The sequence below is a fragment of the Capra hircus genome, chromosome 20 (genome assembly GCF_001704415.2).
Source record: "Capra hircus breed San Clemente chromosome 20, ASM170441v1, whole genome shotgun sequence".
Taxonomy (NCBI): Eukaryota; Metazoa; Chordata; class Mammalia; order Artiodactyla; family Bovidae; genus Capra; species Capra hircus.
This window is the reverse complement of record NC_030827.1, coordinates 31,953,576-31,969,121: the sequence shown is the minus strand read 5'-3', so window position 1 is coordinate 31,969,121 and position 15,546 is coordinate 31,953,576. Positions and strand designations below refer to the sequence as shown.

The 15,546-nt window shown below is 41.5% G+C and overlaps 1 protein-coding gene across 6 annotated transcripts in view; it reads left to right on the top strand.

Moving 5' to 3' along the window:
• Window positions 1-15,546, top strand: part of GHR (growth hormone receptor) — a 296,871-nt gene that overhangs the window by 206,451 nt on the left and 74,874 nt on the right. For all 6 annotated transcript variants that reach the window (XM_018065463.1, XM_018065464.1, XM_013972756.2 and 3 more), the window contains 1 exon segment: window positions 3,164-3,229. In XM_018065463.1, coding sequence (XP_017920952.1) covers window positions 3,164-3,229 — 66 coding nt within the window.

The following is a 15,546-nucleotide window of genomic DNA, read 5'->3' as shown; positions in this document are numbered from 1 at the left end:
ATTGTCACATTCTCTTACAACAAAGAATTGCACTGAGTTCTTTGTTGTAAAAGACGAGCCCTTACTTTCAGGGTGCGTGCGTGCATGCATGTTAAGTCGCTTCAGTTATGTCCGACTCTGTGCAACCCTGTGGACTGTAGCCTGCTGGGCTCCTCTGTCCATGGGCTTTCCCAGGTAAGAATACTGGAGTGGGTTGCCATGCTCTCCTCTACTTTCAGGGTAATGGTAGCAATAATAACAGTGACAATAATAAAAATAATATCTAACTCTAAGCACTTACTATATTGCATATTTAATATATTTTATTGTATTTAATACATTGACTTAAACCTCACTGTGTAGATACCACAACTGGCCCCATTTTACAGACAGAGAAACTGAGATCCAATTGTGTGCCATGGTTGGGAAGTTGAGCACAGCGTTGGACATAAGTAGAAAAGTATAGATTGCAGTTTGTTCTTAAGCAGGTTCACCATGAGAAGCTCTACCTCAAGGCCCCGCAAAGGAGTAGTTCTCCAGTGTTTGCAGGATCACAGTTAAGTTCTTTGGAAAGACCATCCTAACATGACCTCTCCCCACTCAACACATCCCCGGTCAGCTGTGCTCTACCCACTCCCAACAGATTGTGACTTACACGCCCCGGCCATGTCTTAGCCCCCTCTTTATTCAGTGCTTCCCTTGGCACCAACTGCCTTATCCTTTCCTTCTCATTTGCTTAGTTATCCCAAACTCAGCACCATCCGAGGGATCACCTTCCCCAGGAAGTGTCCTGACTTGTTAAAGGACACTGCATTGTTCCTCCAATGCAGACCACTCCTTCCTTAATATATCCCTGCCCAAAAACTGTGGGCTCACCGAGGCCCAGGGCTGTAGCTGATTCATTTTATAATGCCAGGATTTCAAAGCCCCCCATAGGATATACCAGAGCAGTGCTTCTCTCATTATTGCCACCCCTCACTTGTTTTCCTCTATTATTCAGCACTTCTAGACAGCGAGGTCAGCTGGGACACTAAAATTGACCACCGAGGGTGATACCTCTGTTGACTAAGGCATCACAGTTTTGTTCATGGTTCTTGACTTTGTAATCAGCGCCCTCTCGGTGCTGGTGTAAATCTGTGGTTCTTCCCCAAGGATGCATTTGTTGCTTTTATGCCTTGATTCACTGTATTCTGTGGAGGCTGTTAGCTGAGTAAGACTTTCTGATTCATGAAAATGTTACCAAAGACACCATAAAGAGGAAGGCACCAGACCTCTGTCTGCAAGGAAAGCAAAAGAGTCGAGGGTGGCCAGCGCTGCCCAAGCATTTCCGGGCCTGAGGTTTGGCTCTGTGGGCTCCCCTGGGGCCTCATAACTGACTCCCCCACCCCCACTGTCTGTATCAGTCATCGTTCTGGAAATTCATCAACTTTCCTGCTGGTCTGAGCCTGGAAACTGGTATCTTTTTACTCGGTGTCAAGCTGAAAATGGAGAAAAACTCACTGGATAATTTTGACCAAATAACACAGATGATTGTGTGTTGTCGTCCCTGATTGACTTAATTTTCCTCTTTTTTTGGACCCTTTTTAACATTCTCAAGGCATACATAGTTGTCAGTGAAGGAGGTCATTCACAGTTAAAAGTTATATAAACTTGCCCAACCTTGACCAAAAATAATGCTCTAGTGCCCAATTTAGGGCAAGGGGTAATAAAGTGTTCTCTGGTTTGTAGCAAGGAATTAAAGGTGGGGGCTGGGGTCTAGATAATGATAATAACAAAGACTAAGAGTCTCAAGGCAGTGAGTAGACTTGAGGGCATTTTTGTAAAATGCAATTTTCCTTTCTGGTCACGTTAAAATCCGTGTGTAGTACATTATCTACTCTAGGGAAACGTGTATTCTATTTGCTTTCTGTCATAATTCTTTATCGCATTTGGGAGTAAATGAACTTCTGCAGATAAAGTTAATATTAAAATTGAGAGAGAGAATGAAAAGAAATCCTTTTGGAGCTGAAAGTCATAGAGAATTTACAATATTATTCACCAAAGGCCCCCAAACCTAACTTCGCTTGGAAAAATACTCTCCCTGATATGCCCAGGCTGCAAAAACTTTTAAGGGTTAGAATTCTGCAGCGTTTGATGAGAGGATCTTAATTTCCTCTGTTAGGTTCTATATTCTGAGCTCCAGACCTGACAGCTGCTTCCTACTGGTTGACCAGGTGGGAGGAGTTAGTGAAAAAACACATTGAAAAGTGGATCAGGACAGATGGACAGGATTCACCCATTCTGAAATTCAGGGAGATGGATGTGGGCCAGTTCACTGTCCCTGCATCTTCATTTTCTTCCTCTTGCTTTCTTCATATCAGAGAACGCTTTCTTAGCACTGTTACTGTGGGTTTCTGTTGAGCACCAGGAGCATTAGCAGTTTTGCTGCTCTGAGGCAGTGCTGTGTGTTTGTTGTGGCCCTGGGTCACACTGCCTCTCCAGCAACCCAGGGATCACCTGATGGGATGAGAAGAATCTTACAGATGCTTCCTTCTCCACCAAAACCAGACAGCAGTTACAGTATGTTTGCAGTTGAGGTGTTTGCAGTTCAACCCAGTTCAACAGTTCAGTGATAGCTATGTTGATCGTGTTCCATTTTGCCTGTTTTTAATGTAACCTAATACTAGTATCAGTACCATTAGAACTCCTTTATAATAGATGACTCATTGCCCATCTCGCGTCCTAAAGTTCTGTCTTTCCCTCTTGTCCAGTTTTTCACTTGCCCTCATTCCTTCCCTACTCCCGGGGTTGCTCACATGTTTGTTTCTAAGAATAAACGTGTTTGACTGAACTGTTTTTAATACTGCTTTTAAAAAGAATTTATGTTCCTCCTTGTTTTCACAAGCAAGACTTAAGTTTGGACCCAAATGATGTAGGAAGGCAATTTTTCATCCTTCCTGACTGTGTCCAGGCGTGAGACCAGAGGCGACTAAACAAAAGGTTTCCATTTGCTCTGAATATTTAGGAGTTCCTTTTAGAGGGTAGGTGCAATTTTAGTTTTGAAAAGACAGAAGAAAGGAGAGAATTTTTGTGAGGTTGGGCCAGGTCACATGTTGACATTTGAAAATGGGAATGTAACAAGGTCACATCGGACCATTTTTTACAGGGGTGACTAATGGGGTTTTTTCTCCTCTTTCTCTTTCAGCCACACCAGCTTTCTTTGTCAGAGCATCTCAGAGTCTGCAGATACTATATCCAGGCCTAGAGACAAGTAAGAATTTCAGTCCTTTTTCCACCTTTGGCAATACTGTCCAGATTTTACTACAGTTCAAGCTACTGCCCTTACTCTGTTTTATTTAGGATATGGTAACTGGATGAATTAATAACTGAAACTGCAGGGGCAAACTAAAAAAAAAAAATTTTTTTTCTCAGAATTTCTTTGTCAACTTCTCCACAAGGCTGCTTCTTTTCTGCTTTTCTTTGAACTGAGTGAAAGATTCTTTAAATTCTGTAATGCTTTACAATTTTCAGAAGTTTCACACACATGATACCATATAATCGCATAATAACCCTTCCCCCCGACCCCAAGCCCCTTCCTTCTCCCTACTGGTAACCACTAGTTTGTTCTCCATATCGGTGAGTCTGCTTCTTTTTCTTTTTTTCATTAGTGTGTTAAGTTTTTTAGATTGCATATATCAGTGACATCATACAGTACTCATCTTTCTGTGTCTGACTTATTTTACTTAGCATAATGCCCCCCAGGGCCATCCATGCTGCTGCAGATGGCAAAATTTCATTTTTTATAGCTGAGTAGTATTCCATTGCATGTATATATCACATCTTCTTTATCCATTCATCTGTTGATGCAACTTACATTGCTTCCATATCTCAGCAACTGTAAATAGTGCTGCTATGAGCATTGGGATAAATGTATTTTTTTGAATTAGTGTTTTTGTTTTGGGGAGATATATGCTCAGGAGTGGAATTGCTAGGTCATTTTTAGTTTTTTTAGAAACCCCCATATTGTTTTCCATGATGGCTACTCCAGTTTACATTCCCACCGACAGTGTATAAGGCTTCCCCTTTTTCCACATCTTTGCTGACATTTGTTATTTGTATTCTTTTTGATGATAGCCATTCTTCCAGGTGTGAGATATCTCATTGTGGTTTTGATTTGTATTTCCTTGATGATTACTAATGTTGAGCATCTTTTCATGTGCCTGTTGGCCATCTTCATGTCCTCTTTGGAGAAGAAAAAAAAAAGGCTGCTTCTTTATTTCTCTCATATGGTTAGTCTTATAGGTTATTGTTGTTTAGTTGCTAAATGATGTCCAACTCTTTGGACTGTAGCCCGCCAGGCTCCTCCGTGCATGGGATTTCCCAGGCAAAAATACTGGAATGGCTAGCCATTTCCTTCTCCAGAGGATCTTCCCCACCCAGGGATTGAACCTGTGTCCACTGCATTAGCAGGCGAATTCTTTACTGCTGAGCCACCTGGGAAGCCCAGCCTTAGAGGTTAAGTAAGACCAACTTAATGCAAAGAAAAGAAAGATGAAATAATTTATGTGAGCCAGCAAGTAGGTTACTGAGTTTAGGAATCTTTCTTTTTACAAGTCCTGTATCATATTGTCATTATTACTTTGAGGTATTTCTTTACCTAATGATCACATTAACAGACAGTTAAATTTTCCCTTTAACCAAATCACCTTGGACTCTGAAATTCTGCCTTCATTCAAGCTGTCTCTTCTCCTTAACATGACTTGCACATTCCCCTCTTGTCCTGTGACAATCTTTTCTTTATCTTAAAGGCTGAACTCAAACATCTGCTCTCTTGGGAACACCTCTCGAAATCCTTTAGCCCCAGAAACCTGTTCTGCCTCTATGCTTCCATAGAACTTTGCTCACTGCTCCGTGATAACATTTATACCTCACAACATCGTCATGTATATGTCCGTACCATGCACAGAACTCAAAAAGTTGTGTGGGCTTCAAGACTTAATTATGTTGCAGTCAATTAAGGCAAAGCTCCTGTTTTCTGCTGCTTCTAAATCCCTCACATGCCCTAAAAAAATCCTAATTACCTAGTAGGTGGTGGTGGTTTTGTTTAGTCTCTAAGTCATGTCCGACTCTTTTGCGACCCTGTGGACGGGGACCCACCAGACTCCTCTGTCCATGGGATTTCCCAGGCAAGAATACTGGAGTGGGTTGCCATTTCATTCTCCAGGGGATTCTCCCAACCGTGGGATCGAACTCCTGTCTCTGCATTGGCAGGCAGATTCTTTACCACTGAACCACCTGGGAAGCCCCACATAGTAGGTACCTTTAATTAAATTCTATGGATGGATTTTCTCTTCCTCAGTTGAAGTATATGCTCAAGTCCACATTACACAATAAAGAAAGGGAAGACAGTGTACCTGACTGTTTAAGCCATTGCTGTTTCATGGGTCATTCCAGCGTCATGAAACCATAATTGGGATTTTATGACTAAATTGCAGGCTACATTTCTAATATGCAATGTAAACATCATTTTTCTTGGAGGTCATTCAAAGGGAGGGTTGGTGCTGTTTTTAACAAACGTCATCAATGTTTCAGTTGTGCCAGACCACAGACTCATTACAACCCTCCTATTTTAGAAGCATCTGACATGTTAATCTGCTCCCTAATTAATGTGAGGGGCTGTAAAAGGGCTCACTGTTAGTTATGTTTGCATTATCCCAGCCAGTATGTTCCAGAGCCTTCAGTCAGAAGATAATGTGACTTATTGCTACTTTCTGTAAGGAAATGAGAAGGAATGAGTTACGAATTTACTAATTGGCGCATGCTCTATCCCACACTGAAACCCTCTCGCACACACAAATATAATACCCCCAAAGTGGTGGTAGAATTTCCCCAAGCCATTTTCTTTGCCATGTCATGGGGTCTGAGGAGCTCAAGCTTTGGGCTTTGTTGAAAGACAGCCTCTGAGTATGGCGGATATGTTGAAGAAATTGCTGCCACTTATTTTGCATATGTTAATTTTTTTTGTCTTTGTGATGAGCAAGAAGAATAGCTACTTACTTTCATCCGTGAAAGTGTTCATCGATCAGTCATGCCCAACTCTGATCACGGAGCTCAGCTCAGTGCTCTGTGGAACCTAGGTGGATAGGATGCCTGGTGGAGGAGGGGGGACTAGGTAGGAGGGAAGTCCAACAGGGACGGGGGATGTATGTATGCATATAGCTGAGTCACTTCACTGTACAGCAGAAACTAACACAACATTGTAAATCAGTATTACTCCAGTTAAGAAAAAAAAAAAACTATTGTTCATGATCCGTCAGTTTACAATTGTAATGTATACATTTTCTATGTGCACTTTTCTGAATTCTTAGATTCGAAGCAAAACCCCATGGAAGAAAAATAAATAAACCTTCTCAGAGAGAATCCTAGACAGAACTATCCAAACATAAATAAATGCCACCACCCTTCTGCAGGCCACCTCGACTTTATACTAAGGGGTCACAATAACCCCTTAGTAACTGTCTCCCTCCTTCCACCCTCTTCCCACCTCTCCTTCCTTTGCCAATAAAGATGTTCAGAATCCAACATATCCCTCTGCTCTAAATTGCCCTGTCTCTAGTACCCTCCCCACTACCTAAAATTTAAACTGCAAACCTATTCCAAGACACTCGAATCCACCGTCTGTCACCTGACCTCAATTGTAAGTCTAGCCGAGTCACTCCTCCCCTGGGTGCTTTCCCTCCTCTGGGATGTTGTTCATGCCATCCCATCTTCCCAAACTGTCCTCCTCCTGTCTTATCCCACATTCTGGAAATATAAATCCTGCCCATACTTTAAGGTTCAGCCAAAACACTTTAACCCTTGGCCTGGAGCAATCCCTCCTTCCTTCATGTGTGTCTTTGAAGGAGGTCATGTGATTCCTTACCACTCTGAAGTAATATGTTAAACACTGCTTTGGAGTATAGTTGTTTGCATATTTCTCTTATCTCCCTCTCCGGATCATGAGCAGCTGTGTCTTATTCAGGGTTGTATAGTTCGCAGTACCCCAAATGGTACCTTGAACACAGCAAGTAATAAATGATATTGCAAATAAAATAACTAAATGGAAGTATCCTTTATAGCTCCCTGACTACCTACCCTTTTGCACACTTAACAATTCCCACCAATCCCCCTACCCCCATCTTGTTATCATGGAACCTCTTGGCTTACAGGGGGATGGGGGGCATTCATAGAGGATCAGATCTCGCCGCCTGTATTAACTGCACATTGACCACCTTCAGGGCTCTATTGCTCAAAGAATCATAGAAATCAAGTGGTGTATACTCAGAGGACAGCTTCCTGACAGGCAAGATACAGTACAGCAACAGTAGATGGGAAATGGCACTGACCAGGATCTGCAGAACCCAAGTGTGGGCCTTTTTGTCCTCTCACTTCCCAGTCACAACAGTCACCCTTTGTGTCCAGGTCTGGAACCACTACTCATGTTCCTGCCAAACACCTCAGTACCAGGAAGCCCAAAGTCTGCTCATGACGGAGTTTCCTAGAGTGAGCTGGTCATGTAGGTACACCCTAGCTATGTAGACAGCCTTAACTGTCAGGCCCCCAGTTCCAGTGAACTTAGGCACAAATCATAAATCTAATTCTATTGCTAAGCAGCATCAACAAGCTGACATATCTTGCCCTGAAATAATTTGGGGACCCATGACTAAAGTGCATCATCCATCTTTAGTTAACATGATCCATACATGGCATTGCCAAGCAATACTCTGGGGAAAAAGCATGTGGTCAAACCAGACCAGCTAAGATTAACCCACGCAATGCACCACCTAAAGAATCGTCCATTGCACTCATCTCTTTCTTTTCTTGCTCATCAAGTGTCTGGCCCATCTTCTAAGCCCTCAGGGCTTTGCTCTCTGTGTGGGTACAGGACCTCATCCATGTGAATGGGTGTTTATGCAGTTATGGGCCCATACAAACATACCTTCCACAGAGTACAGGCTTGAGAAATATTTTCTGGAAAGAATGAACTATTTTTAAAAGTCCCATGAGAAGTTTTCAGCCCACACACATGGGTAGCAGTGTAATTCACCAATGCAGAGATATAAATATGAGCAAAAATACACATACAGGCTAAGAAGGGATTTGAAGGAGTTTACAGTTGAAAGAGATAGACATCTTTGTATACTTGAAAGAAGTAATGGCACAAACTTACTACAAAGAAAGCTGCTTTTAGTTGTGGGGGAAAGTGATGAGGATGGTTAGAATCTTTCAGAGAAAGACAGTGTTCCTGAAGTAGGCAGACTCCGGAGTCAGGCTGCTGTGGTCTCATGTGTTTTGTTTTTTTAATAATTTCATCTCTCTCTCCATTGGTTTTTGGCACAGGATTTGATGGTTATATGGAACAAATACTTAAGACTTATTAAGTATTAGAGAAATTATTAGCTGATTGCACATCTTTCTGAGGAAGATTTTGGATACATGTATAAGTGAATTATTTTGTTGTATACAAACTAACACAACATTGTAAATCAGCTATACTCCAATATGAAATGAAAAACTTAATTAAAAAAACTCATATATGAGATAATTTACTGTAATAACTATCCTCTTGCTTGTTGGGGTCCTTACTGTACATTCATAGGTGGACTCCTGTCCTAGCCTCCTAATTTTGCTTCCCTACCTCCTATTTTTTTTCCTGTTTCCAGCCCCCTACCCTCTGCTTCCACATTCATTCTTCTTCCCTACCTCTGATCCAGTGACTCTTCTGCCCCGTCATCTTCAGTAGCTCCCCACTGTTTCCTCAACTATTAATAAACTCCTCTCTCCATCCTTTAAGAAGGCCCACAACATGGATCCTGTGTGTATTTCCAGCATCATCTCCCTTGTATGCTGTTTACACCCATGTTTATGTCGGCAGAACTCCTGCTCATTATAGCCTTGCATAATGACTTCTTTGCCAGAAATTCTCTTCTTCTCTCCCAGGTGGGAGCAAACCTTTATGGATTTTTGTCTTTAAGGTATATTTCAAATATTGCTTTATCCACAAAGCTTTTCCCAGTTCCCCCAAGAGAATGTGTGCATCCATCTTGGAATCTTGGTAACCCTTTCTTTCCCTCTGAGAGAGGTAGTATGCAGCCCAGTACTTCAAGAACTCAACCTCTGCAACTTTGATGTAGTCCACTTCTACAGCTTACTTCCTGCAAGATCTTACTTAAGTTTTGTGACCTCTTTGTCCCTTGGTTCTGTTTAATTTTGCTTTTTCATCTCTAAAATGAACATGCTAATAGTATCTACCTCGTAAGGCTGTGATGAGGATTCTAAGTGTTGATATATTTAAAGTACTTAGAATAGTACCTGGCTCCATGGTCTTTACTCTCTTATGGCTCTTATTTATATTCCAACAAGAATTAGAATGAACTGTAGGAAGTTTCCCGTTCTCAATTCCATTTTGGACCTTAAATATCATTAATGTCATTTCTTTCAACCTAATGGAGACTCTTATATGCTTTCTGTTCCCTCTGATAGACTATACTACCCCCAAAGAATAAGGGCTTTATCGTTTACATCCTTATTATCTTACAGCACCTGGTAAGGACCTGGCAAATGCCAAATCTTTAATGAGTAGTCAGTGGATTTTGCATGGACACAAAACAAAAATTCAAAAAACAGAAGCCAGGTGTTCCCCCAGTATCTTAATTATTCTTTGGCTCCCACTCAGTAGCTTTATATCCTCCGGCAGCCATTTATGAGAGGATAGAGATTAAAATATGCAGGAGGAGACATTTTTCCTGTCCATTACTATAAGTAATTACAGCCTTTCCCAAAAGCCTTCCATGGAACCTTATTGTCAGGTCATGGGACTAGTGTCATGGATCTAGTCTTAGGGGGAGGTCCCAGGATGTTCCTATGTCGTCACTGTACTATCCTACAGGCACTTCCAGTGCCAAAGGAATAGAAGCCTCCCTCCTGCCTGTGACCCACCACTGCCCCCTAAAAGCCAAATGACCCTCTTGGCTTTAATCATTCTTTTTCATCAGATATTTTCAAACTTAAGGGCTTATTAGTTGACAATACAGCTGAAATAAGCAAAGCTAACAATCCATGTAAAAGAAACGCAGGATAAAAGAAGTGTGTCCTTGCACAGATCGTGTCTTAGAATGTGCAGCCTTTACTTATTGAGCTTTAGACACACATTAGAGAGTAGCACAGGGCTGTGACATCAAAGCTGACGTTGAATTCTTGACAGCGTACTGTTTACAGACAACTCAGTAGACGACACAGTAAGTTAACATAGATAATTAGGATCCCTTTTCAGGAAATGGTGTTTATGTTGGCTACTTTTTGCACCCAAACTAGTGGTAGCCCTTTCTAACTCACAGACAGCACTGCTGCTGCTAAGTCGCTTCAGTCGTGTCCGACTCTGTGCGATCCCATAGACCGCAGCCCACCAGGCTCCCCTGTCCCTGGGATTCTCCAGGCAAGAACACTGGAGTGGGTTGCCATTTCCTTCTCCAATGCATGAAAGTGAAATGTGAAAGTCAAGTCGTTCAGTCGTATCCGACTCTTAGCGACCCCATGGACTGCAGCCTACCAGGCTCCTCCGCCCATGGGATTTTCCAGGCAAGAGTACTGGAATGGGGTGCCATTGCCTTCTCCTAGACAGCACTAAGGTTCTGATAATGCCAAGCATCCTGCAGAGACTATTTAGCCTCTATGCTTGCTTCTCTGAGGTCAGAGGAAGGCCAGTAGAATTACACACTTTATCCGAGAAGAAACGGAGAAAGAGACCAAACAGCTCTCCTGTTGTTGTTCAGCTACTCAGTTGTAGCCAACTCTTTGCGACCGCATGAACTGCAGCATACCAGGCTTCCCTGTCCTTCATCAACTCCTGGAGCTCACTCAAACACATGTCCATTGAGTCTGTGATGCCATCCAACCATCTCATCCTCTGTTGTCCCCTTCTCCTCCTACCTTCAGTATTTCTCAGCATCAGGGTCTTATCCAGTGAGTCAGCTCTTTGTATCAGGTGACCAAAGTATTGGAGTTTCAGCTTCAGCATTAGTCCTTCAAATGAATATTCAGGACTGATTTCCTTTAGGAAGACTGGTTGGATCTCCTTGCAGTCCAAGGGAATCTCAAGAGTCTTCTCCAACACCACAGTTCAAAAGTGTCAATTCTTTGGCACTCAGCTTTCTTTATGGTCCAACTCTCACATCCGTACATGACTGCTGGAAAAACCATAGCTTTGACTTTACAGATCTGTGTTGGCAAAGTAATATCTCTGCTTTTTAATACACTGTCTAGGTTTGTCATAGCTTTTCTTCCAAGGAGCAAGAGCCTTTTAATTTCATGATCGCAGTCAGCATCTGCAATGATTTTGGAGCCACCCAAAATAAAGTCTGTCACTGCTTCCACTGTTTCCCCATTTATTTGTCATGAAGTGATGGGACTGGATGCCATGATCATCATTTTTTGAATGTTGAGTTTTAAGCCATCTTTTTCACCCCTCTCTTTCACTTTCATCAAGAGGCTCTTTAGTTCCTCTTTGCTTTCTGCCATAAGGGCGGTGTCATATGCATATCTGAGGTTTTGATATTTCTCCAGGCAGTCTTGATTCCAGCTTGTGCTTCATCCAGCGCATTTCACATGATGTACTCTGCATGTAAGTTAAATAAGCAGGGTGACAGTATACAGCCTTGACGTACTCCTTTCCCAATTTGGAACCAGTCTGTTGTTCCATGTCCAGTTCCAACTGTTGCTTTTTGACCTGCAAACATGTTTCATAGGAGGCAGGTCAAGTGGTCTGGTATTCCTATCTCTTGAAGAATTTCCCACAGTTTGTTGTGATCCACAAAGTCAAAGGTGTTAGCATAGTCAATGAAGCAGAAGAATATGTTTTTCTGGAATTCTCTTGCTTTTTCTATGATCCAGCAGATGTTGGCAGTTTGATCTCTGGTTCCTCTGCCTTTTCTAAATCCAGCTTAAACATCTGGAAGTTCTCAGTTCACGTATTGATGAAGCCTAGCTTGGATAATTTTGAGCATTACTTTGCTGGCATATGAAATGAGTTCAATTATGTGGTAATTTGAGCATTCTTTGGCATTGCCCTTCTTTTGGATTGAAATGAAAACTGGCCTTTTCCAGTCCTGTGGCCACTGCTGAGTTTTTCAAATTTGCTGGCATATTGAGTGCAACACTTCCACAGCATCATCTTTTAGGATTTGAAATAGCTCAGCTAGAATTCCATCACCTCCACTAGCATTGTTTGTAATGATTCTTCCTAAGGCCCACTTGAGTTCACACTCCAAGATGTCTGGCTCTAGGTGAGTGATCACACCATCGTGGTTATCTGGGTCATGAAGATCTTTTTTGTATAGTTGTTCTGTATATTCTTGCCACCTCTTCTTAATATCTTCAGCTTCTGTTAGGTCCATACCATTTCTGTCCTTTTTTGTGCCCATCTTTGCATGAAAAGTCATGTCCAACTCTTGTGACTCCATGGACTATAGCCCTCCAGGCTCCTCTGTCCATAGGATTTCCCAGGCAAGAATACTGGAATGTGTTGCCATTTCCTTCTCCAGGGGATCATCTCAACCCAGGGATCGAACCCAGGTCTCCTGCACTGCAGGCAGATTCTTTACCAGCTGAGCTACCCCAAAAGCCCACAGTTCTCCTAAGTCTCTTTAACCGACCAACGAGAGATTAAAGAAAGTACCAGCAGTGTGATGCTTTATATCTGCACCTAAATGAACAAAATAAAGTGTAGATAATGCATGTTATTGATCAGTGAAATAACAGTGTTCAGTTATCTTCAAGTAGAGACTTGATAGTGACTTTTTCCAGCCTGAAATATGCAGATAATGCCTGCTATTAGTTCCCAGTGATGGTGCTTCATTATACGCTGTCTGCCTTCACATGTGATTGTTGGGGAGTTAACGATTCTTTGTAAGATAAATAGTAGGTCTTAATTTCTTTATCCTCCTCAACTCCCAGCAATTTGCTGGGCCATAATCAGCAGTGAGTAGATGCTTCCCATTCAATTTATGAGAGACCTGTTCTCTGTGCACCCGCTCAGGCCAGCGTTAACTGAATATCTGGAGTGGGGAGCGAGCCCACAGCTCAAGACCAGCCTCCTCAAGCACCTGCAGGTCCTTTCTGACTGTCAATGTATGTCAAGGTTGTCTGTTTATAACGGATCCTAAAACAGTAAGAAAAGAATTGGAAGTCTGTGGGTATAAGCTTCAGAAAACCTGGATCATGGAAGTGAGTAATATTTTTTTCAAGCCTGAGAAGGGCGATTAAACATCCGTCTAAAAATTCCAGGGACCTGTGTGGCCTCTCTATACCCACTCCTAGCGTGGTATCTCTTCCAGAGCGTAATGCACACTTCTCAGGGGTGAAATCCAAGACAACCATTCTTTCACCCTGGATAACCCCAGTGGGTGGCAAACTCTTTCATGATCTGAAAGTTAAAGCATCCCAAAGTTGATTGTGACCTTGGAGTTCTAGCCTGCAGCCCTGCTGAATTGCTAAGTTCTACAGCTTCAAAACCCACTCTGGGATCACTGCTCTCAAGAAAGCTCTTGCTTCTGCACGCAGAAGCCTCTCTAGGGTGAGGACCCCAGACTCTGTCATTCCTAAAAGGCCTTTGTCCACACCAGCTCCTACATGCAATGCACAGTTTTTCAGATAATGTGTACTTTTGCACTGAGAAAAAAAATCTTGAATTCATCATAGGTGTGCCCTGATTTTAATATAGATTCATCTGTGCAATAAGAAAGCAGACTGAACATCACATTTATAAAAAAGATTTATGAAATTCAAAAACAGGTACATTGAATAGAAATTCAGATAATAGCGTGCCTTATGGCAAGCACATGTAATATGAGATAATATGTATTTAAACAAAAAATAACTTGAGACAACTGATTGCACCATACGTAAAATAGATAGCCAGTGGGAATTTGCTATATGATGCAGGGGTTTCAAATCCAGTGTTCTGTGACAACCTAGTGGGATAGAATGGGGTGGCAGGTGGGAGGGAAGTTCAAGTGGGAGGGGATATATGTATCCTATGACTGATTCATTTGATGTATGGCAGAAACTAACACAATATTATACAGCAATTATCCTTCAATTAAAAATTTAAAAAATAAAATAGTCTATACAACTTTCAAAGGGATTTTAAATGTATATAATTTCTAGGAAATTGATTTGCAAGTAATTCACAATATATAATACAAAAAAAGCTAATTCTTTTTTTAAGACCAACAAATATTTAAACCAGGGCTTGGCAAGCTGCAGTCATCAGACCAGATGCTTGTTTTGTAAAGTTTTATTGCAATACAACCAGACCTATTTGCTTCAGATCATCTATGGCTGCTTTGGGAATACCATGGCAGAGCTGAGCAACTAAAACATAGACAAGTCTGCAAGCTTAAAATATTTACTATCTGGCCCCTGAATAAAAAGTATGCCAACCCCTTTTATAAACAGAAAAAAGATTGTTTCTGTAATAAGGTATTTTTAGTCATCATGTTTGAATTTGTTGTTGTTTTTTAGTCTCCTATAGAAAATTGTCTTCAGTTGGTAACATTAACGAGAATCCAGGATGCATTTTATGAATTTCCTTCACAGTCACCTCCTCTGAAAAACATTCTATTGTAAAGTAAGATTAACAGTATCTACCAAGCAGTGTGGACTTGTACATTTCTATCATTATTGGTATTCCACAAAATGAAAGCTGAGCATCTGTGAATGCTTGGTGTGATGGATTGAATAGGCAATAGTTTGCAACTGAACTGTCTGAGATCTGTCATCATTATCACATAACATGTTATCTTATGAAGAGTTAGTTAGTCAACAATACACAGCTTCAGTTTGAGGGCAGGCTTGACTTTGTGGGTTTGTGGATCATCCATAAGCTGACTGCTGCCACTGAGCACTGAATCCACACTGAAGAATAAAGACAGGAGACTGTCCTGTTAGGAAATTGTGCATCATGAAAGACTCATAAGTCAGAAACCCCACCTCATCATAGTAGATGTTACTGTTCAGATGAATGGCCTTTGTGTGTCCTCAACATGTTCTTAGGTAATATTTGTGTCTTTACTGCTACAGATTATCTTTTTGTTTTTGGGTGTTATGGAAAAGCAGCCTTTAACTCTTCTTTTTTCCTCACTTAATATTCCATAATCAATAGTTGTAGCACTCCAAGTTTGGGTTCATAGGAGAGCAAACATTTCCAGGAGCAGCTCTGTGCTCCTGCCAAGCAGATCCCAGAGAAATGGCAAATGTATGCAATAAGAAATGATACATATTTAAACCAAAAATAACTGAACTAGAACTCTTCTTCTGAATTCCAAGAGCTTTTGAGGTTGTACATCTTTTGGTTGAACTCAGGTGGCCTGTATCCATATGGTAACTTCCCTTCAATTGTAAACTCTTAGAGGGAAAGAATTTGGTCTTCCCTCATCTTTATATGCCCTACTCTCTTCTGCCACAACATAAACAGGGCCTGATACAAAATGATTATTGGTTAAATGAATATTATACTGAGTTCCAGGAGAGACTTGAGAGCAAATGCAGAAG